At 27.1% G+C, this 22,854-nt stretch overlaps 1 protein-coding gene across 1 annotated transcript; it reads right to left on the bottom strand.

Moving 5' to 3' along the window:
* Positions 1-2,138: 2,138 nt before the first annotated feature.
* On the bottom strand, positions 2,139-21,017 carry LOC135925122 (26S proteasome non-ATPase regulatory subunit 2-like). The gene is made up of 20 exons (XM_065460310.1): positions 20,884-21,017; positions 20,785-20,841; positions 20,579-20,743; positions 20,413-20,537; positions 20,132-20,368; positions 19,933-20,091; positions 18,052-18,281; positions 17,498-17,662; positions 14,200-14,306; positions 12,936-13,063; positions 12,774-12,861; positions 12,411-12,579; positions 12,130-12,231; positions 10,273-10,343; positions 5,092-5,377; positions 4,076-4,329; positions 3,507-3,678; positions 3,122-3,349; positions 2,568-2,686; positions 2,139-2,483 (listed from the first exon to the last, which is right to left on the bottom strand). Exons 1-20 carry the CDS (start codon positions 20,959-20,961, stop codon positions 2,301-2,303), a joined length of 3,123 nt encoding a protein of 1,040 aa, XP_065316382.1. The 5' UTR covers positions 20,962-21,017; the 3' UTR covers positions 2,139-2,300.
* Positions 21,018-22,854: the final 1,837 nt, after the last annotated feature.

Raw genomic sequence — 22,854 nt, 5'->3', positions numbered from 1 at the left:
TATATTTTCTGATCATTTTAAAATGGAGTGATGCTTACAAAAGCGCCTTGAATATCGTCCCTATTTTCGCCACACGATTTTATTATAGACAAGCTAAAAATTTCGATTATATAAAGTATTACACAAGGTGTAATAAGCATGAGTGGTTATCAATCCCCATTATAGGGTATAAGAAATTATAATTTAAAATACTCATTATAAAATAAATATTTTAAAAAATCGCAACAATCGATTACGCTTTAAAAGAAATTCATACGTAACAAGGACATTTATATACCTACTATCGGGTCAAAAACATTGAGATCAGCTTGCGCGCAAAATATCAGATTGTGTAATTTTAATTAAAACACTTTATACTTAAATCATTGCATCGAAGTATATTTTAAAAGATTCACTTATATGCTTTGATGGCAGGTAAAACCTTGAGTGTGCAACCCTTCACAATTACTTGACTTCACAGAGTGACTATTATGAGACAATCGAACTTTTATTCGATTAATTCAAACGATTCACTTCAAAAAAAAATTTAAATTGATAAAATATATTGTATTTTACACAGTCACTGCGCCAATATCCTAATAAAGTTTTGTTTATATTTTTTTCTTAATAAGTAATTCCATGTTTACTAAAAATTCGTTCCACCTCCTTACTTTTAAGTAGCATTTTATTCAAAAAGATTAAAATCAAACCCGCATGCCCGAAATCAGATCCGTAAAGTGGTATAAAAATTTGCACGAGCTTAAAATTAATAAATAACACAAACCTGAGCCTTACAAATAATTTTTTTCACATAACCTAGATCGGAGAAAATTTTTAAAATATTATAAATTAACTAGTTGGATAATCATAAATAATATATTTAGCATTCATTTGCTCATGTTTGTTAATTTTCCTACGAATTTTTTAGAAATATAAAATAGAAGCCAAAATAATTAAAAAAATTTAAAAATCTTAGCCTTGGCATAAAATGATTTTTAATGCGGAGTAGATATAAAAATTTGACCATTTGCATACCTGTGATTTAAATGCAAATGTATTATCAAGGTTGTAAATATTTATTAAGTAGTGAATTTCAAATATTCGCCATTTTAAATATAATTACTACATCTGAATCAAATGTCATAAGGTTATCTTGACCAACCTTTGAAAAATTTTTGCATTTCATAAGGAAAAGGCTGTAATGAACAATATAGCAAATTGTCTTATAATAATACTAAATTTTAGTTAGATTAGATGTAAGAGTAGGGCTGTGCCGATATTAAGAATGGGCATCGATATTTAACATTTTCAAAAATATCGGATCGAGCCGAACTTTTAAAAAACCGATCCGATATTTTTTATTGTTAATTATATAATTTTTTTTTATTTTATCAATAATTTCTGAAAGGAACTAAAATACAATTTATTTGTAATGTTTAAAAAAATTGTTTAAAATACACACTATTTTTCGTTATATATCATCTACAAAAAGAAAAGGATTTTAAAACACCTAACGAGTCACATTCATCTAGTTTTGGCAAACAGCTTGATTTAGCCAATTTTAAAAACGGTTAACTTAAGATTTTGACTTAAGTAAATTACTTATGCTCATTGACTTTGCTCACAGATGACAGAAAAGTTTGGACTCTATTGACGAAATTATCATATTTTGGTTAAAATTTTGATTAAACCTTTTTAAAAATCGACTAAATAGAGCTGTTTAACAACACTACATTCATCAATAAACATTAAAATAAAACACACTTAATTATTCGTAAAGATAGTTTTTTAAAAAAAATAAAAATATTGATATTTTTACGACATTGATACAAAAATAGATGGTTAATAAAAATTAATATAAATATCTGATCGGTTTTTTAGTAATATCATATCAGATCGGATCAGTGAAAAATTTGTGGATCGGTACAGCCCTATGTAAGAGTAATTCACATGAAATTAAAATTTGCAAATCATTATTATTTAAAAAATAAAAATTTAGTCCTTGAAGAATATATCCTAGTTACTTTTTTGTGATGGTAAAACTTGTAACTATTTTTCAAATGCAACTTAAACAATACTACATCAGGCCGATATCGTTTATTTGGAATATTTATACATATATATGTTCGAAATATTAAGAGTGTTTTTAAAACACTCTTATTTCAATATAAGCATATTATAAAGGACGCGAGAGATAATATTTATAAAATATATGTATTAAAGGAAATATATAGGATTCGATACAATTTTTTTTATATAAAATTTATAATATAAGAAAAACGAGAAAAAAAAACATTAAATATTACATAAAATATTGGTTTTCAATCCATGTAATTAGGATTTTTCTTGAGGATAACAAAACCTTCAAGATGCGGGGAAAGACTAAGGTATTCTTCCGTAGCCAATTCGGCTCTTTCACCATATCCGAGCAAAACTGGACTTGTGTAAGTTTGAAAACCGGTAATTGTTTTCGGTTTCCCAGCTTGCCCAACTACGTCAACTGCCTATAGTTAGTTTAAAGAAAATTTGATCATCGTCACATTATGAAAGAAGGTAAAAAATTGAAATTAATATTATAGTTTATTTACCTGTCCAACTCTGACGGAGACTGATATAGGATTTAAGCTGGGATCGAAAGTTATCAAAAATCTTGGCCTCAAAGCCACGGTCAAATAGTACAACAGATAATGACCTTTACCTAGAATAGCTGTATGGGGCGCGATTAATAAGTTGAATATAAAAAGAGTGTCATTTAATAAATATTTTAAATATGAAGAGAGTATTGCTAACACATACGAAATATATATTTATTTCTTATAATTAATTTTTTTTGAGATATATTAATTTAAAGAACGAATAAAAAACAGGCCAAATTTTTTTTAGCGTTTTAAATTATATTGGGAAAAAATTGAGTTAAAAAGTAGTCTTGTAAAGTCTTTGATTTAGCCATTTTTTTAAAATTAGCTAAAATTTTCATTTACTAGTTTTAAAAAAATCGGCGAAATTGAGGTCAACACTAATGGGGAGTGGCGTATTTTAAATTGCACTCAATCTCTATACTATTTAAGCACAGTATTTTATCAACTATTTGTCTAAAATCTTAAGCAATTCCCGATTTAAAATTTTTTTTTATAAAAAATACTATTTTTGGCATCCAGAAAAGAGACAAGAACTATGAGCAAACCGGCTAAACTCACCGGTCTAGCCAAAAGCCTATCGCAGTGGAAAGGCGATAGGGTGAGGGTTCCCTTTCCAGCATGTATGAGCGCTTGGGCTATTCTAACCGCGAAAAGTAGGTTACTGTGCGAATCCTTGGAGTAAAATTGGGCTAACTGTCGGAGCATCGCAGCTAGGCGGGCGTTGTTTGTGCCTTGGTAGGTATTTTATTAGTGAAGTTATTAATGATTTCGAATGATTTATCTTCGAGATCACCCATCTCAAATAAATATCAAATTATCTAGCTTACGTTTAGTTTTCTCCCCTCATAATTATCATTCTAAAAATAAAATAATGAAGCGAAATCAAACCTGCTCCGACTATTCCCATGGCAAAAATAGAGTTTTGTGCCACTTCCGCATCGGTATCGTGGGAAAATTTGCTGAGGGTGTCGACTATGTTCAGATTAGAAGGGTTCGAAACAGATATCAAGGCCAGGGCCAAAGGCACAGCTCTTCTTATAACAGGCTCACCATATCTCATCTACAATAAAAAAAGTCATATACACGTAATTTTGTGCTGAGGAGAAAAGTTAATATTGGAATAAGGGGGTTTAGGGGAAAAAGAAAGTATATAATAGGAATTCTAAAACTTCTGAAATTTTAATTTTGGATACATAAACAAGAAATTGTTGATAAGAATACTAATCAAGTGTTTTTGAGAATTTAAAAAAAAATATAATGTGGATTATAAATGTAGTAAATTTATGAATTATATTTAGACTACAAAATATAATATTTAATTTTCAAAAAAATAACAAGCGTTTGCGGATTTAACCTAACATCAAAAAGTGACAAATAAACCCCCCCCCCCTCCCTCTTACCTCCTTTTTTAAAAAAAACTGTAGTATAATTTTAAAATAAAATGTTAGAATGTGAACCAAGTGTCCGAACGTGCGAAAGCTCATGTTAGCGCCTATGTCTTCTCCCATAGCGATTAAGGCTATGCCAATGACAGCCAAACTTTGCTGGGAAGAAAGGTCTTCATAAACGTCAATCTTTGGGTCGGCATCTTTGGTAACCCCTTTTCTATCTTTCGTATCATCAATAATGGCTTCTTCTTTAATTACTCCTTCCATTTCTATGGCATCCTCATCCATGGCTTTAACTTCGTTTTCCACTATCTTCGAGCTGCCTGTACATATTTTACGCGTTTAATTCAATTTGGTTAATGTTTTTCTAATTAATTTTGGAAAATAGTTTCAACATGGTGATACTTGATCGAAAGTTATCTTAACTTGCTCTATGACAGATGTATATTAATTGTTACTCTCATTTAAAAATCCTACGATAACATTTTATTAAAAAAGTAAATACCATTCAATTTTTAATTAAATTCTCTTGAAGAACACTATTCTAACCTTTTTCAGAGGCTTATTCAAAGAGTTAGGGAGTATTGAAGTGCTTAATTTATCCTTTTTAAACACCCATCTAGGACAAACTAGAGGACTACAATGGGATCGTTTTTAACCAAACACCTGCCCCTCCTATTGCTTTAAATAATTAACCGGTTTGTCCGCCCACCTACAGTTTTTATTAAAATTCGCCCGACCATTTATCAAAAAAATTTATTCATCCAGACAGCACCCGATGTTTAAAAATTTTTTATATAAATTGGCTTGATAATGTATTTTCATATGAAAATAATAAATATTATTTCAAATCCCGTCAGTCCATTGTTTTAAAAATACATTTTTTTAAATTATTAGATCGTTCGCCTACATCCACAATATGGGCAGGCAGGGGCGAACTCATCCCCCCCCCCTGCAGACCTCTAGGACAGCCAACCGCTTCAACTCCTTTCATGTTATTTAAACGAAACAAAATTATAAGGATGAAATAAATATATAAGATTATATAATTCTTATACATTATTAACTATACAATAAAATAAAACTTTCTCCTGCAGTAGAAGTTGTTTGGCCAAGTTCGTTTTTCTCTTCAGTCTTTTCACTACTTTTTTCGATTTTCGTAGAAGAAACGCTGGCAATGGGAGGCTTGGTACTAGATTTAGCGCTGCTCTTCTTGGAAGATTTTCCACCAGCGCTCGAGGGAGTAGTTAATTTAGCGGGATTAGGCGAGGAAGTAGAGGAAGAAAGAAGAGAGCTCAGATTTTTGGCTAGTTTATCGGCGCTCGATTCCTTCTTGCTAGTCGATGAGGTGTTAGCAGTGTCAGAGCTTTTCTATTGCCACATTATAAAGTCAAATAAGAATAATATTCTGTTTATTTGCATATTATGTTTGTAAACCAGGTAGATATGATATATTTAAGAATACTTATTGTAAAAATAATTAAAAATTTCCTCTATGTAACAATAAAATTAATATATTAATTTGAACAATATAATTTAAATTTGTTTTAACAGTGATCGTTTTTAAAAACAAGTTTGATTCTACAAGATTCTAATTAAATTAGGATGGAGAGGGGGGGGTTAGCAAATAGATTCGAAACGTGGACAACACTGGTTTTAAAAGAATACTACAAATTTTACATTGATTCTAACAGAAGTAGAGACATGTAAGAAATGGTATATTTAATGACGGCATTTGATATATCACTTAAAGGTCATAATGATGATAGAAATTTATACCAAATGTAGTAAGAGTAGACTGCAAAGTAATTTTTTCGCAGCCCGAGTCCGAATTAAAAAATCATTTTGTCCGAGCCCAACCTGCACACATTTTAGTTTAACCAGACCCGAGCCCGAATAAAATTTTACAATTTGAGTTTGAATATTATAATAACCAAAAAAAATTATGTGTATTTATTCATCGCCACCTTAAATAAAAGTTTATTTGAGGGCCATAATCTAATCAAGATATATATTAAGTTGCATTTTATTTAATTTGTAAAAGATATAATAAAAAAGTTAAAATACAATCGAATCTAAAGATTATAAATAATTTAACCATATTTTCATATATTTGTTATCAACACGACCCTTTTTCATATTGCTTTAATTTTGGAAATAATTTATTGTGTATACCATCAACAGTGTCTATTTTATTTTTAGAAATTGTCGTGAGATTTGGAATGATGCTTTTAACATCAATATTTCCATATATTGAGCCAATTTTGGCAAAATACTGGCAACAATCAACAAAGCCTTCCCAGTGAATTGCATCAAATGATCTCAAGCACAACTTTTGAGTTTTATGGGATCATTACCAAAAAGACCATCAATTGTTAATTGAGTCTTTTTACATTTTATTGTAAATATGCATTTATGCCTAAAATAATTTCATAATATATATTTTATGTATGTGGTTATAGAATTATAAGTTGCAAAAATTACAACTTACATAATTATGGTTTTCTTTGTTTTCATTATAAATGAAAACGTTTTCCAGACCGCAGATTTGCCATGGCATTTTCCCTTACTTCATATTCATTGCTCTTAATCTTTTCACCAATTTTTTTTAATACGGCATCCATTGAAATAATTTTTTTAATATGAAAATATGAGGCTATTTAATTAAATAGATATTAGTAAAATATATTTTATTTACTTTGATAGAATATGATGAAAGTAAAGTATATAATAATATCGCTAACTATCCAATGCAATGTACTAAAATGTAATCACATAAAATAGTTTGGGGTATGGTTGTTATGTAAATATAATAATTGAAAATGATATGTTATTCTGATTGATATTTTAAAAATAAAATATGATATGGTTTTATAATTGTCATTATGAATTATAATTTAGAATATCTATATAAATATATTTTTCGGGTCGGGTTTCGGGTCGGACAGCTCTTACAACCCGACCCGAGCCCGAAAAATATTTTTTAATGTCCAAACCCAACCCGAGCCTCGGGTCGAGCAACGGACAGCCCGTGCAGTTTTCTAAGTAAGAGTATACTTAAAACGAATTATTTGTTATTCGACTCGATTAGTATTTTATGAATAACAAAATTATTCGATTCGAAAATTAGAATCGAATTCGTATAAGGAAAATATATTATTCGTCAATAATTTTTTTCCTATTATTCAATAGAATTATTCGACTAAAATAATTTATAGTGTTAAAAAATATTGGAAAATAATCATATGGAAAATATATTATTCGTCAATAATTTTTTCCCTATTATTCAATAGAATTATTCGAGATTATTCGACTAAAATAATTTATAGTGTTAAAAAATATTGGAAAATAATCATATATTATTAGTAGGAATTATTTGAAATTATTCCTATTTAATAAAATTTCCTAGTGGATCTAAAATTGTTGTTAACGGCTATTTTTATTCGAATAACTTCATAAAAAACTTGAAATTTTTTTTATAATGGACAAGAAAGTATTTATTTTTATATGCAATTTATAACACATATACAATTATAATAAACTAGTAGCTATTCAGTCAAGAATGACGGAAACCAGATATTTCTCCTTCGTTTGATGATAGAGAAATCATAAATTTTACTTATTTGTGCTAGATGTGAGTTTTGCATACTTTATTTTAGAATTTGGAAACTATTATATCTGCTATATTAGATCTCAGACTTGAATTGGAATTTTTTGAGTGCCTACCTCATCTTATAATATCAACGTTACAACTATATTTAATTTTAAGAAAATGTTCGATGATTATAAAATAAAATATGATGTATCTCAGTCAACCATTAATAGGACGTAATTTTTAAACAAGAATGTCTTGCCAATTTATTAAGTTGAAACATATTTAAAAGAAGCGAGAATCACGTCGAATGAAAACCCACTAGAATGGTGGAAACTACTAGAAGATCGTTTTTTCGTTTTATCTAAAATGGTGAGATATATTATCAATACAAGGATGCGACTTTTTTTGTTGGAACGCATATGGTTACCAAATATAGAAGTTATAAGAGGATACAATCCGAAAAACTTTGTGTTTAAAAAATTTGTCAGATTTGTCTTCTACATGATATGAATATTATATTGATTTTTCTACATTATATATAAATATACTTTATATGTATGCTTCTATTTTATCTTACTAATAAAATTTGTTTGTTTTTTATCCGTAGTTAAATTTTACAAAATAAATTTAATATTCGGTATTTTTTAATTAATGGTTAAATAAGATTTTCGAATCGAATAAACATTTTATTATTCGTTAGAATATGAATAATTCCATTATTTGATTCGTATTTTTATAGGTATACGTAAGAGTGGGAGGGTTTAAAATTAGGAAATCGTAAATAGATCAGAGGATAAAAGTTGGGAGGAGGGCTAAGCAATGAATGAATAAATAAACGAGATGCAGAATGATAGCGATGAGTCATAATATTCTGTTCTGAATACAGTATAAAACTCCTAAATAAATCCCACACATAAGTGACTATTTAATGATAGATTAAAGGCTTTTAACTTTAAATCTCAAATTCGTACTTGGGCAATTCCATGCCAAATTGATCAAAAAAGCACATTTACGGCCGACCCCTTTTAAAATTGTTACAAAATTTTCTGGAATTATTTATATAGGTAAAAAAAATGAAAAGCTTTTATTTTAGATGACTACCAAACCTGGTTCCCGATATATAGAACCTCAAAGGTGCGACAACTGAAGATTTAAGCACCTGTAAAAATTTCAATTTGCTTATAAAAAACCTTTTATAGCAAGCATAAATTCTATTAAAATGAATTTAAATGAAGGATATATCCTTCAGGCAAATTCTGCTGAAAATCATGTCTTTGTGGTTCAAGATGGAGTACAAGGATTTCCCTAGAATAAAGCGCAAGTTATTCATTCTTGTAATTTATTACAAAACACTTAATAATTTGGATCTTTTAAGTTACGTAAAAATATCGGAGTCTCTCATTCATAATACAATTGCCGTTCATTTATTCCAAAAATATTTAGTCTGCCATTTAAAAGAGAAATTTCCATGCCGCTCAAAAAAATTCTTCTAATTTTCGTTGCCACCATGAAGATTATTTCGGATAAAAGTTGAGTGGCATTTTTGGACCATATCTCATGGCCAACTGGTTGTGACGGAGACTAATAGGATTTTGGCCACTCTAAGGAAAATATTAAAGATATAAGATTCCTAATTTATTAATAATATATATTATAAAAAAATTTTATATTAAGGAATAGATTTTTCCAATATTATGAAAGAACAAAAATGAAGAAAGAGCAAATAATTTTAGAAGAGAGATTCAATAAAGTGCGTACAATACCAGGAAAGCAAAAATTTCATAATTTATTTGATTTAATCTCAGAATAAAATTGAGGGTAAATTTTATTCAAATTTGCAGAATCGCGAATATTAAATATAACATTCCACTCGAATATCAATGCGAATTTAATATATGGAAAAAATAAAGGATATCTATGATGGATACATAAATTAATTATATTTTGTTACACTATGGAATGAATTTGATTATCTATCCATATTTCTATATCATTAATAAAAATGAATAATAAAAAAAATTATATAAAGGATTTATTATTGGAGATTCTAACATTATTTAGATGTCTAAGGGGCATTCACTGCCCCTCAGTTCAATTGGTAATTTAGATATAAAATTTTAATCCGTGTTTCGTATAGCGCCATCTATTCCAGGCAAATAAAAAATTTAAATTCTGGTATGAATGCAAATTTCGGAGCTGATAGGGTAGTCAAGGTTTTCACATCGTATATATATATTTATAAAAAGAATCCAAATAAAAGCCAAAAAATTTTCCGGGTAAAGCAATATAGGTAAATCGTGGGTTAAAGACTCTCGACGCCAATTATTTTCTTTAGATAAACCTTTATAGATATTTTTTTCTTACAATATGATATATTATATTTATTTACTACAGATAGTTTTTGAATATAAGCATTTTAAAAATTTTACAGATTCAAAAGTAGCTATTATTCGCACCTTAGAGGCCCAGTATCTCGGAAGAAACCAGATATACAAGCGAGCAAAATAATCGGATTTCTTATTGAAATTTTTAAAATTTTAAAAAGAATCGGCCAAATTGTAAACGATTTGACATGGATCTTTCTCTTTTATTTATCTCTACCTTTCTCTTTTATTTATCTTTCTTTCTTTATTGAATGTATTTTAAATATATTTTTAGAAAAAAATATTACTTTCGAATCGCTTTCGTAATGTTCACTGCATATATGCAAAAATTCCTGGACCTTTAAAACGTTACCAGTTCCTGTAAGATAGATTTTAAAAAAATCACAATTTCAATTTATTAATTTTTAAATATATCGATAATATTAACCCTGCACATGCCTATTATGTTTTTTAGGAGACAATTTTTAAAAATAAAATATATGGGTCATTCCATGCCAAACCGGTTCTTCTGTTGGAAGATCGTAGAGAAGATAGTGTCTGTTTTTAGGATACATTTTGATATAATTTTATTTAACGCTTTTATACTTAAAATAAAAATATTTAATGCAAATTCCTTTTATTTATATCAGCAATATAATTAAAATAAATATATATTAGAAAACACTAAGACTAATAAAATTAAAAAAAATATATATGTATAAAATATTAAAACATATATAAAATTATTAAAACTTATATAAAATATTAAAACTTATATATAAAAATATTAAAATTTATATATAAAATTAAAACTTTTATATATAAAATATTCATTAAAAAATTTTTTTCTTTCTCCATTTAATCTGTAAATATCAGTTCAAGATTGTGAAGGATATTTTCATCATGTACGTTAAAAAACGTATTACAAACGCAAGCGCTTAATTTGTTAAAGGAATATATAAATCCTTGTTTAGCCATGACGCCCATTAATTTCAAAATAAATACCATAGATGCACATAATTATTTTAAAATTTAAATTTATTTATAATTTTTAAAAACAATTTTATAGATACTCCCCTGAATTATAATGAATAAATTATAAGTTTAATGTAATCGATTAAAAGGAGAATTTGTTCGAAAGAATGATAAAAATATGGGTATTGACATTTTTTTATTATTATCTTGTTTACATATTTTGTGCTCTCATAATAAGAGTCTTTGTTCTAAAACAACAGCGAACCATGTATATAAGTTTGATAAAATTGTATCTGTATCCGCTCCATTTTTAGATGCTAACAACTTTGGAAATAATCATATAGACACATTTTTAAGAATAAAGCTCATTAAAATTAAACGCCATCTACAATTAAAAAATATATTTTTCATTTTTTAAAGTTTTATCGATTTTGTTTATGAAGTCGCATAGGCGCCACTCTCATTTTTTTATACTCATATAAAATGGTAATAGTAATGTTTATCTTAAGTTTTATAAAAATCAGTTCTACCCAATTTTCGTTATGAGAATTTTAAATTTTATCCTGGAAATAAGAGGTCGATAAATTTATAAATAATTTTTTTACTTTTATTTTCTAAATAAGAAAAGTATATTCTTTATTTTGACACAAGATTTATTAAATATAATTGCGTTAAAGATACTATCAAAAAAAGTATTTTTCATGCTCTGACCTTAAATATCTTCAAAAGTGAAAAAGGTAGGAAGTAAAATTTTGCCATAGTATAGATTACAAAAACCTTAGTTTATATAAGAATATTCATCCACTAAAATGTGTCAAAAAGAATAATGTTTTTGGTCAATTTAACATGGAATGACCTATATAAGCTGCTGCCCGCCCAGTAGAGGATTTAATCAATGGTGTCGCTTTATAGTCACATGAATAGTATATTAATAAAATTTTATTTCCCTATTTAGGCAAAATGTTTTCTCGATCATGTCAAGTCAAACTTTTTACCAAACTCTCCGGAACATTTATTAAATGATAGAAACTTGTAAAGCTAGTGATATCACCCTGCCAATATCATTTATTGTTTTATTTTTATTTAAAATATTATATCGAACCTTAGAATATATTCTTTTTCAACACTTTTTTAACGAAATAAAAGTTTTAGTTTAAAAAAATAAATATAAATCCTATAAATAACTATACCTGCGTAGGCACAGGCCTCGACTAAAGTCTTTGTCATACTCCTAATGGGTTCTACGACAGCTTGAAGACCCGCGAACACTACTTCCACGCTGTCTTGTTTACCTAATTTATTTTTGTAAATTTTAAGACCCAAATAAATATGGTATTAATCATGTAACATTATTTCAACTGATTCAGTGTCAAAGTTGTTTGCTAAGAACAACAATATTTTATTTACTAACCTTCAGACTCATTTTTGTGAATAAGATTGTCAAAAATTTTGTTAAAAAATATTTTATTACCCAAATTAGTCAAAGCCAAAGCCAGTGCTATGAATCTGCAAGCTTGAAGATTGCTTCTCAGCTCAGTTTCACTGCGTTCAAGTAAAACACCGAAAATGGCAGTGGTTAGATCCGGCGACTGGGTACCTATCGTTATGAGGCCGCAAGAAAGAGCCGCTATACCTATGACCTATAACATAGTTATATAGGAAGCTATTTTTAAAAAAAATTTATAGAAACTTTTCCATTTGACTATTCAAAAATGTTAATATAAAATATAGCTCTAAATATGGTAGATATTAATTCTCTTTCAATTCATAAAAAAGAGATAAATTTTCAGAATACAAAAGCTTATAATACATAAAAAAAATAAGATGGTAATACCTCCATGCTTGATTTAGGATCTTTAAGTCCGTCTATCAACAAGCTTAAAACGTCTGCACGCTTAGATCCAGCATAAGCAAGTCCCAATCTTTCAGATAACAAAAAATTTTTTTTTTAGTTATAGGTAGAGCCTGATAACGATCTAACATGTAATAAACTTACCCAATGAAAGAGGCTATCCTTAAAATAGAACTTTCGTTTGTAACGTAGTCGGACAGAAGAGCAAGCGCGGGATCACAATCATTTTTGACACCAGTGTTAACTATCCCACATGCCAACAAAGCTCCCGCCTTTTTTTAAATAAAGATATAGCAAAAAGTAATAAATTGTAGTTTTATAATTATATAGCTGTAATATATTTGTCGGCTGAGTGTTATAGTATTCTATATCCATTTAAAAAAAAATTGTTCAGGAGAGCATTTAAAAATTATTCTTGCATTTTAAATAATAGATCACAAATGTAATAAGGATAATTCTCGATTAAATTTTAACATTATTTTGAATATATAAGAACTGAAGAATTCATTTATAAAGAAAATTGAAAAAAGTGATATAAATCTCTGCCTAAGTTATATAGAAATCCATTTTTAGATTTATTACGTTGTGTATAATAAAAGACATTATAAATCTCAATTCTGATACAAAAAAATATATTATTTGTTGTTAATTAAATCATATTCCAATATTTATTTGAAAGCGGGGTAGCAAAATAATTTTGTAGAGTGAGGGGGGGGTGAGAGATTAGGGTTAGCATGATTAAATCAAATTGATTTAGATAAGTTTCTTTTTTTGCTTGGATTTTAAATAATTATTAGTTTTTCATTTTCAAATAAAGACATTTTATTTTTACCTCATTTTATTATTTGGCATCTAGAAGTTTTTTTTAATTAATTGCCAATTATATTTTTACAATTGATGTTGGGATAATCATGAAAAACTCTTATAAAAATTATAATAAATTTTATTTAAAATTAATATTCTGTCCTAAGTTTAATTAATATTAATTTTAAATTTGTTTGAGAAGCAGTTTAATATTAATTCTATAATTATATATAGGATAAATAAATCTTTAAAATATTCAAATATTGTTAACAATAAAATTTAATCATAAAATATATACTCATCAGAATGTATTTAAAATTCTTTTAAATGGGCAAATATTAGATATTATATTAATAACATAAAATATTTTTATTGCTAGTTTAATGATAAATTTCGAGGGGAAACTGATGTTTAATTAATAAAATGACAGCATATTTTATTAATAACTTTATATAAGGATTTTATTTTCCTCGAGGTTATATTTTTATACAATAAAAATTTAATTCAAATATTTAAAAACCATGATTTCATCCAATAAATCGATTTTTGAAAGCTCTATTAGGGGAATAAAAATATATCAGAGCGAATCATAAAATATTCTAACTTTGATGTACTCTTCAGAGGGATACAGATATTTATCTATTTGAGCTAATCCTATGTCAACATCCCATAAGTATATCAAGCCTAAAGAAGCTGTCGCACTCATCATAGCTAAAAAAATATATAAATGATAGTTTGGGGAAAAAACAATTATAATTGACATTTTAGAGATAACTAAGGTATTATAGTATGCTCTACAAGATTTGATATCATGAAGTTATTATGTTTCGATTATAAATTATAAAAAACAAGAAGAAAAACGATTTCTTTCTGGTTTACCTAGACTTAATGATTTAAAACTTTTTATTATAATGGGTTATTCCATGTCAAATGAGCAAAAAAATCAAGATTTTTGGCCGACCCCTTTCAATTTCGTTAAAAAGTTGTAGACTGGTTATATATGTTCCCATTAGATTATAAACAAAATTTTAGCGCATTAGCAACTATATTAGTGGAGATATTCGGGGTTAAAGGTCCAAAAAACGTCTTTTTTTGCTTTTTACTGATGTCAAATAATTAGTTTTTAATTTAAAACTAAATATGATCAAATATTGAATATAATATCAATAGCTAAGTTAATAATTGATGATTATGGCGAAAACATCAAAATTAATTTTTGATAAAATATGGGTCATCTTATGGTCAGTTGAAAACTTGAAATTAATATTTCGAAATGCATATGATCTCCGATTTTTAATTTTTTTAAGAAATATTATCCGTTTACTATTTTTCTAATAATTTCTTCAACAATTAGCATGGCTGGATATTTATTTAAAAAAATATTGCGATTTTTATACTTTTAAAAAAATAGATGGCGCTATTTATAATAGTTTTAATATGTTAAAATTCATTTTTTTATTGATTAAAAATATTTTAATGTATAATATATCATAAAATTGGATTATATAACTTTGTAAACCTTATTCCCCTGAGATATTCGCAGGATAAAAAAATTTAATAATTTTTTTAATATTTCAATGTAAATTAAAAATAATTAAAAAATCCGACTAGCATACGAGCAAAAAGGCAGGATTAAAGGAGTGCAGGAAAATTATTAAGGGAAAAATCGAAAATCACATTAATTATCAGGCATACCCCTTCCCCCCTGACTAAGTCATACCCATCAAGATCAAGAATGTTATGAAATTGTCATTATCTTAAATTATTAAAATAACCAGAGATAAAGAAAATTTCGAAGATTTTGAAAAATTTTTTAAGTAATAAAAATAAACAAAATTATAGTTCTGATGAAATAAGCCGACTCATGCCTGGAATAAAAGATTGTGTATCTGTTAAAGGCGAGAAAGAATCAGTCCAAAGATTTATATTAAATAAGCTTAAATAAATATTCAAGATGTTTAAGGAAGAATACCCAAATATATCAATTGGATTCTCTAAATTTGCCGAACTTAGACCAAAAAACTGTATTTTAGTTGGAGCTAGTGGCACACACACTGTTTGTGTCTGCGCCATTCATCAGAATGTGAAATTGATGACAAATGTAGAAAAATTTAATAGATGGGGAATTTTTAACAATTCTAGATTATTCTGAGAATTATTCCTTCATTTTACAAGATGAAGTTCAGGGATTTCATTGGAACAACGTGCAGGCCACTATACATCCATTTGTAGCATATTATAAATCTGGAGAAGAATTAAAAAATATAAATTTTGTTATTTTATCCAAATTTAATTCTAAACCAGAAAAAATAATATATTTTTCAGATGAAGCCGCGTCTCAATACAAGAATCGCAAAATTTTTCTGAACATATGTCTTCATAAATACGATTTTAATATTCCTGCCGAATGGCATTTCTTTGCCACTGCTCACCGCAAAAATGCATGTGACGGTATTGGAGGAACTGTCAAAAGATTAGTTGCCAGAGCTAGTCTTCAAAGGCCAAATAAAAATCAAATCCTAACCCCATTAGAATTATATAATTATGCTAAAGAAAATATTAATGGAATTCAATTTGAATATGTATCCAATCAAGAATATATCGAAGAGGAATTAGCCCTTCGTAAAAGATTTAATGCACTGCTTATACATGGGACCCAAAAAATTCACGGGGTTATTCCCATTGATCAAAATAGACTAAAAACCAAAATATATTCTAATTCCAAAAAATATAATATAAAACAAGTTTCGTATTTAAATGAGAAAATTAATTTTTAAAATATTAATGGATATATAACATGTGTATATGATGATAAGTGGTGGTTAGGATATATAATCGATAAAAATGATATAAATAAAGAAGTAAAAATCCAATTTTTACACCCTTGTGGACCTTCAGCCTCATTTAAATTTCCTCTGAAAGATGATATTTTAGTGTTGCCTAAATCTCATATACTCTCGCTGGTCAATCCTTCTACTCCTACCAGTCAAACATATATATTATCTCCCGAAGAAATCTCACAAGCTAGCCAGGCTTTGTATTCCTTTAGATGAAGTAAGATTTAATTAATTTAAAAACTATCTAAATTAGGCTAAATTTGTTAAGATTTTAAAGATTTATGATCTGAATTACAAATAAAAATATATAATGGACATTGTAATCGATTTAGTATGATATATATACATTAAAATATTTTTAATCAATAAAAAAAATGAATTTTAACATATTAAAACTATTATATATAGCGCCATCTATTTTTTTTAAAGTATAAAAATCGCAATATTTTTTAAAATAAATATCCAGCCATGCTAATTGTTGAAGAAATTATTAAAAAAATAGTAAACGGATAATATTTCTTAAAAAAATTAAAAATCGGAGATCATATACATTTCGAAATATTAATTTCAAGTTTTCAACTGACCATAAGATGACCCATATTTTATCAAAAATTAATTTTGATGTTTTCGCCATAATCATCAATTATTAACTTAGCTATTGATATTATATTCAATATTTGATCATATTTAGTTTAAAATTAAAAACTAGTTATTTAACATCAGTAAAAAGCAAAAAAAGACGTTTTTTAGACCTTTAACCCCGAATATCTCCACTAATATAGTTGCTAATGCGCTAAAATTTTGTTTATAATCTAATGGGAACATATATAACCAGCCTACGATTTTTCATCGAAATCGAAAGGGGTCGGCCGAAAAGTGATTGATTTGACATGGAATGACCCTAATACAGGATTAATAAAATATTCTATTGGTGCAATTTATTGCTTAAACTGACCATTACTATAAAAAAAACAATAATAACTTCATCTTTAGTTAAACTCCAAGAATTTTTTTTAAACTTCATCCTTAGATAAACTCGCAAGAATTTTTTTTAAAGCAATTTACCATGGTCCTTATTTTTGTAGATCCACTTGTTGCCACCATCAATGGTGATGAGCTTGTCCCGACCAAATCCAGCATTAACAAACCCGTTAACGAAGGAGGAGGCTAAGTTTTGGCGGGCTGAATCTACTACCAATCCGCTAGTTCCACTAGGTCCAAAGGTAGGTCCTGAATATAACATTATTATATATTTGCAGATTCGTTTTTTTCCAAAGGAATTTAATATTGGTGATTTAATAGCTTTCCACAATAATTAAATTTTTAAAAAAGTATTATTTAAAAGGCCAGGTAAATGGTGATATTTTTTTATATAAAAAAGGGGAAACAAGAGGGGGGGGGAGGGAGTTATAAATTTATAATGCTAATATGTAATATAGTATCATGGTTTAATATTTGGTTCTAATTGGGCCAAAATCTAAAGGCTCATCTGGATGGCAGTCTGCAAAGAACTGGGCCAAAAAGGTCAAAAAGTTTGTGAGAATTTACCTCCACTTTAAATATAGACAAAATCAATTAAATATAACATTATATAGTATATTTAAAATTTTCAAAATTACTTATAGGATCTAGATGTGATTTGTAAATGTCCTCTGGCACCTTTGGTTCCATGATATCCAGTTCACGGGCCAATGACATAAAATGGGTATTTAACTGTGAATTGGATAAAATTTCTGTTATCTCTTGAACGTGAGAATTATTTTGACCATCTTCTGATTCAGTTTCATTCAGTTCCAAAAAGTTTATATTGTGTCTGGCTAATATGAAAGCCATTTGTTTCTTAATGGCACTAATAAATAAATATAAGATTTTGGAGAAATATCTATCAATATTAAAGCAATGTGTTTTTAATAAAGTTGCACTGGTACATTTTTTCTTTTTTAACTGATATAAACCTGATATGAACTAAAATTGACCTGATACTGATTTGATACTATAAAGTGAAAAGGATGAGTTTAATATTATTATTGTGGATAATGGCCATCAATGACTGTTTTTTTATTATATTATGTAACTACACGCCACCAGTATATATACATTATTTTTTAAAAAATGAATACAGAATCATGTTTAACTTTTCAAGAATATTCAGAAAATGTCTGTATTCATTTTTTAAAAATAATGTAATATTCACCGGGAGCGTGTAGGTCAAGGGGAGCATAGTATAGTCAAAAAAAGAAGAAATTAAGTGTTTTTTCAAAATCTCAATAAGTTATAAATAATTTATAAACTTAAGATTAACATTTTTTGATTCATTTTAATGAGCTTAATATGATTATGCTTTAATTTTTTATGAATTAAGCCTCTTTGATAGGGGCACGTGGTTTAGTCAAAAAAAATGTTTTACCAAAAGCCCACTAAGTTATAAAAAGTTTTAAAATATAAAATACTAACATTCTTGATTCCTTTTAATAAGCTATATATGATTCGCATTCATTTTTTATAAATTAAGCTTCTTTGATAGTGCATAGGAGCGCGTAGTTTAGTCATGTAAAAAAATAATTTTTTTTAAATTTAACTATGTTACCATTTTTTTTAAATAAAAAAAAACATTTTTCAACTCATCTTATAAAGCTAAATACAATTCTATATTAATATAATTTAAATTAAGCTCCTTTGATAGGGAGTGCATAGTTTTTATGGGCGAGTATTTTAGTCATGCTCTACGTTAAATATTATTTTATTTTCATCTTTATTAAAAAATAAACCATCATATGAGATAAAATTACGAATATGGATATAGATACTTTATATAAAATATATCTGGTTAAATTTTCAAGTTCATCCATATCATTTGATAGCATAAAAATGTCAGGTTTAGTCAGAGACCTTCATGGGCCGATCCAGCCCACAGGCCCATATTATTTTCTAGCAGGTCTGGGCCTGGGTTAAAAAATTTTTTTAATGGGCATGGGCTGGGCTTGGGCCTAAAATTATTAAATTTAAATTTAGATTATTTAAAACAGTTGCTAATTTAATGAAATATTGCCCTTTTCTCTTCTAATAATAATAAATTTGAGTATTGTAAACAAAATGATTGCCTAAATATATTTAAATATTGTTTATTTTCATTAATAAAAAAAAAATTAAATTTTTGTATATATGCTTGGGAAATTTTTGTGAAATTTATTATGGGCTTGGGCCAAACTTGGTATTTTTTAACATTAAATATGGGCCGGGTCAGGCTTGAGCTAAAAAAATATTTTACTGCTGGGCTGGGCTTGGTCAAAAAATTAAGGCCCATGAAGGTCTCTGAGTTTAGTATTGATATTTAACAACTTTGATAATGATAAGCAGTATTCCAATACCAATGTTATCAGTGCAAACCTAGCTTTTAATATCAATACAAACCAATGATCTGATATTAAAAATCATTCATGGATGCCAATTAAGATATCATGTTATTAACAAATTAAGGAATACTAAGAAAAGAATATTACATGTCTTCACAGCTATCAAATTGTTTTTTGATAATGTCAGGATTGTTCATCTGTATGGCCAATGTCATTGCTTCCACAGGTTTATCAAATATTTTATAAATTTCCATTGCTGTTTTCAATAAATTTGTGTTGTCAGGTTCAGGCACATAATTAATACAACTGTTAAGATAATGTTATAAATATTTAATATAGTAATAACCTAATCAAATATAAAGCTACTCTTTGATAATTTTCATTGTCAACATAATCCTTAAGCATATCCAAACATTCAATGTCCATAAGTAAGTCACATGCTTCTGTTTCACAATTATGCTTCATGCTAAAACTTAAGATATCTTTAACTAAAATTTTTAATTTAATTTTCATTTCATCATTTTCTGCATTCTCAGTTTCCATGACATCCACCCAAACATTTCTGAGCTCTGCAGACAAATGCCTTAAAAAAATAATATATAATTAATCATTAAAAAGTATATATACTTGACATATTCATGCCCCCATGATCCAATTTCTTCTTCTGATCCTGATAATCTATAATTAAGGCAATCCTGATTCTCAGTTGCAAAAGTCATGGACAATACAGATATTATATCTGAGCAAAATTTCTATATAAAAAATTAAAAATAATTTAATAAATAAACAGCACTTTAGTATGTTTATCTTGAATCTTTTCATATATGGTTTTAAGTTGACCAAAAAAAGGTCTTAAAAATTTTAGAGGCTTAGGTACAGATGTCATTGATGTTGTAGATGTTCTAATCATTGTTCTTAAAAGTTCTAATGCTGGTTTATATAACTTTTCATCCGTCTCCTAATAAAAAATTAGGTAATTACAATAAAATTATTATGTACATTTAATCGTTCTATAAGAAGTTCAATTTCTTCTTTTATTAATTTATCTTCCTCGCTCTATAAAAGAATATAAGTCACAAATATATTAATATGAAATACCATCTCATTTTGAGTAATTATTGCGTCCTTCTTCTCTTTTTTCCCAGTCTTTTCAACAGTTTTAGGAATTGGTGGCATCTTATTTTTTTTTAATATAAATTGAAAACTAAATTAACGCTAAAATTACAAGATTGAAATCTTGTCACTGTCATACTCATAATGTTGAATATAAAACTTTTTATATTTTGGATTTGCTATTTAAGTTGAAATTGTTGAAAATTAAAAAGCATTTTGATATTGTTGAAAACTAAAAAGCATTTTATTTAACTTAAAATTATTTTTGTATAACCTTAGCTATTAAACTTATATTTTATTTCAGTGGCGTATCCAGGATTTTCTTATGGGGGGAGGGGGATATTTTTAAGTTAGGTATATTATATTTAATAAAGTTTTTTAAATATAAAGTTGAAGTAAAGTTTAATGTCATTTTTTTCTATAAAATTTGCTTTAAAAACTAGCCTAAGCTTAAATTCTCATACAATATAAGTAAAATATAATTTTTTTATTGAAAATACCAATAGTAGTGTGTATAAAATATTGACAAGGAAATAATTTAAAAAACAAGTTTTTTTAACTTCTTATCATACAATATTATACAAAAAAATTTTTAAATACTAATGTGATATTTAATTTTTGTGGGAATGTTGCTAATTCATCAAGAATTTTGTTTGTAGTTGGAACTAAATCTCTGTGGATATTTAACAGAACTAACCCACTTAGCCGAGATTCGGAAGTAGTACTACGTAAATATTTTTCAACCTTCTCAAATTGTAAAAAATCCTTTCATTCGTACATGTTGTAATAGGCAAACATGCAAGAATATCAAACAACTTCAAAATATTGGGAAATTGAGCCAAGGTTTCTTTACACCGATTGAGCGCATCAATAGCATTCTCAGGTTAAAAAGCTAAACGTAGTAAATATTTATACCACAATTCGAATTCACTGATTAAATTTATTTCAGTGTCAATATCATAGGAATAAAATTTTGTTAATTATTTAATTTTACCAATAGTGGCATTAGAAAACGAAGAAGAATCTTTGGGTAATAAAACTTGAAGATTGCTAAAGACTTGTTTTTTTTATCTAAAAACCGTACTTTTATTTGGGATAAAGAGGTGTCTAAGAATGGGATGATAATGGATATTTTATAAAATTTTTCAGTTGAGCCAATATTTATTTTACATCTCAATAATTGCCTAGGTGCTAGACGAGGTTTAATGTTTTATCATAAAATTTAGCCTTCAATTCAACGTTTAGATAAATATTATGAAAATATTCATCTACATTCATTCTTATTGTATCCACCTGTTCATATATATTCCAAATCAATAACCTGAAATCTAAATTTGGTTTTTGTAAATTTCTACATAGTAATGAGCTATAGGAAAATAATTTATTGATCCAGATCCAACTAGTAGCAATGATAAACTCTGATTGATCAATTGAATTCAATAATGATATCATTTTTGATGACACATTACTTTTTTTTATCCTCAGCCTTATTTAACTTTTGTAATTTCTTCTGTTCTACAAAATGGAACTAAAAATGAAAAATATTTTAAAAAATTATAGATATTTATTAATAATTAAAATATTATTAAAAATACTTATTAATTCTAACTCACAAATAATTTTGAATTTAATAAAATAATTATATATACTAATAAAATAAATTACCGTTTGATTTCAATCACTTTGACTAAAATTTTTCCATTTTATTAATATTTTTAATAATGTTAATGTACACACAAGGAAAAATTTTAATAAAATTTATTTATAAATAATAAGTTTTATGTTGGAAAATTGATATTTAAATATTTGTAAAATTTTGATTGGAAAGGAAGTGGGGGGGGGTAAAATTTTTATTAGCTTAAAATGATATTTATTTAAATATTCAAATTTACGATGGGGGTGGCGGGGGAATTCCCCCCCCCCACCATTAGTTCCGCGCCTGTTTTATTTATTTTA

The sequence above is a fragment of the Gordionus sp. m RMFG-2023 genome, chromosome 2, assembly GCF_954871325.1.
Source record: "Gordionus sp. m RMFG-2023 chromosome 2, tfGorSpeb1-WG-v2, whole genome shotgun sequence".
In the NCBI taxonomy this organism is placed as follows: domain Eukaryota; kingdom Metazoa; phylum Nematomorpha; class Gordioida; order Chordodea; family Parachordodidae; genus Gordionus; species Gordionus sp. m RMFG-2023.
The sequence above is the reverse complement of the archived record's forward strand: the minus strand, read 5'-3'. Positions and strand labels throughout refer to the sequence as shown.

Bases quoted from the DNA above. Each gene is read 5' to 3' on its own strand.
- LOC135925122 (XM_065460310.1), bottom strand. From the start codon at position 20,961: ATGCCACCAATTCCTAAAACTGTTGAAAAGACTGGGAAAAAAGAGAAG. The intron at 13,064-14,199 runs GTTAGAATATTT...ATTTAAAAAAAG, and splicing joins CCTCTGAAGAGTACATCAAA to GCGGGAGCTTTGTTGGCATG. The intron at 5,378-10,272 runs GTAATATTTTTT...ATGTGGCAATAG, and splicing joins ATTACGAAAGCGATTCGAAA to AAAAGCTCTGACACTGCTAA.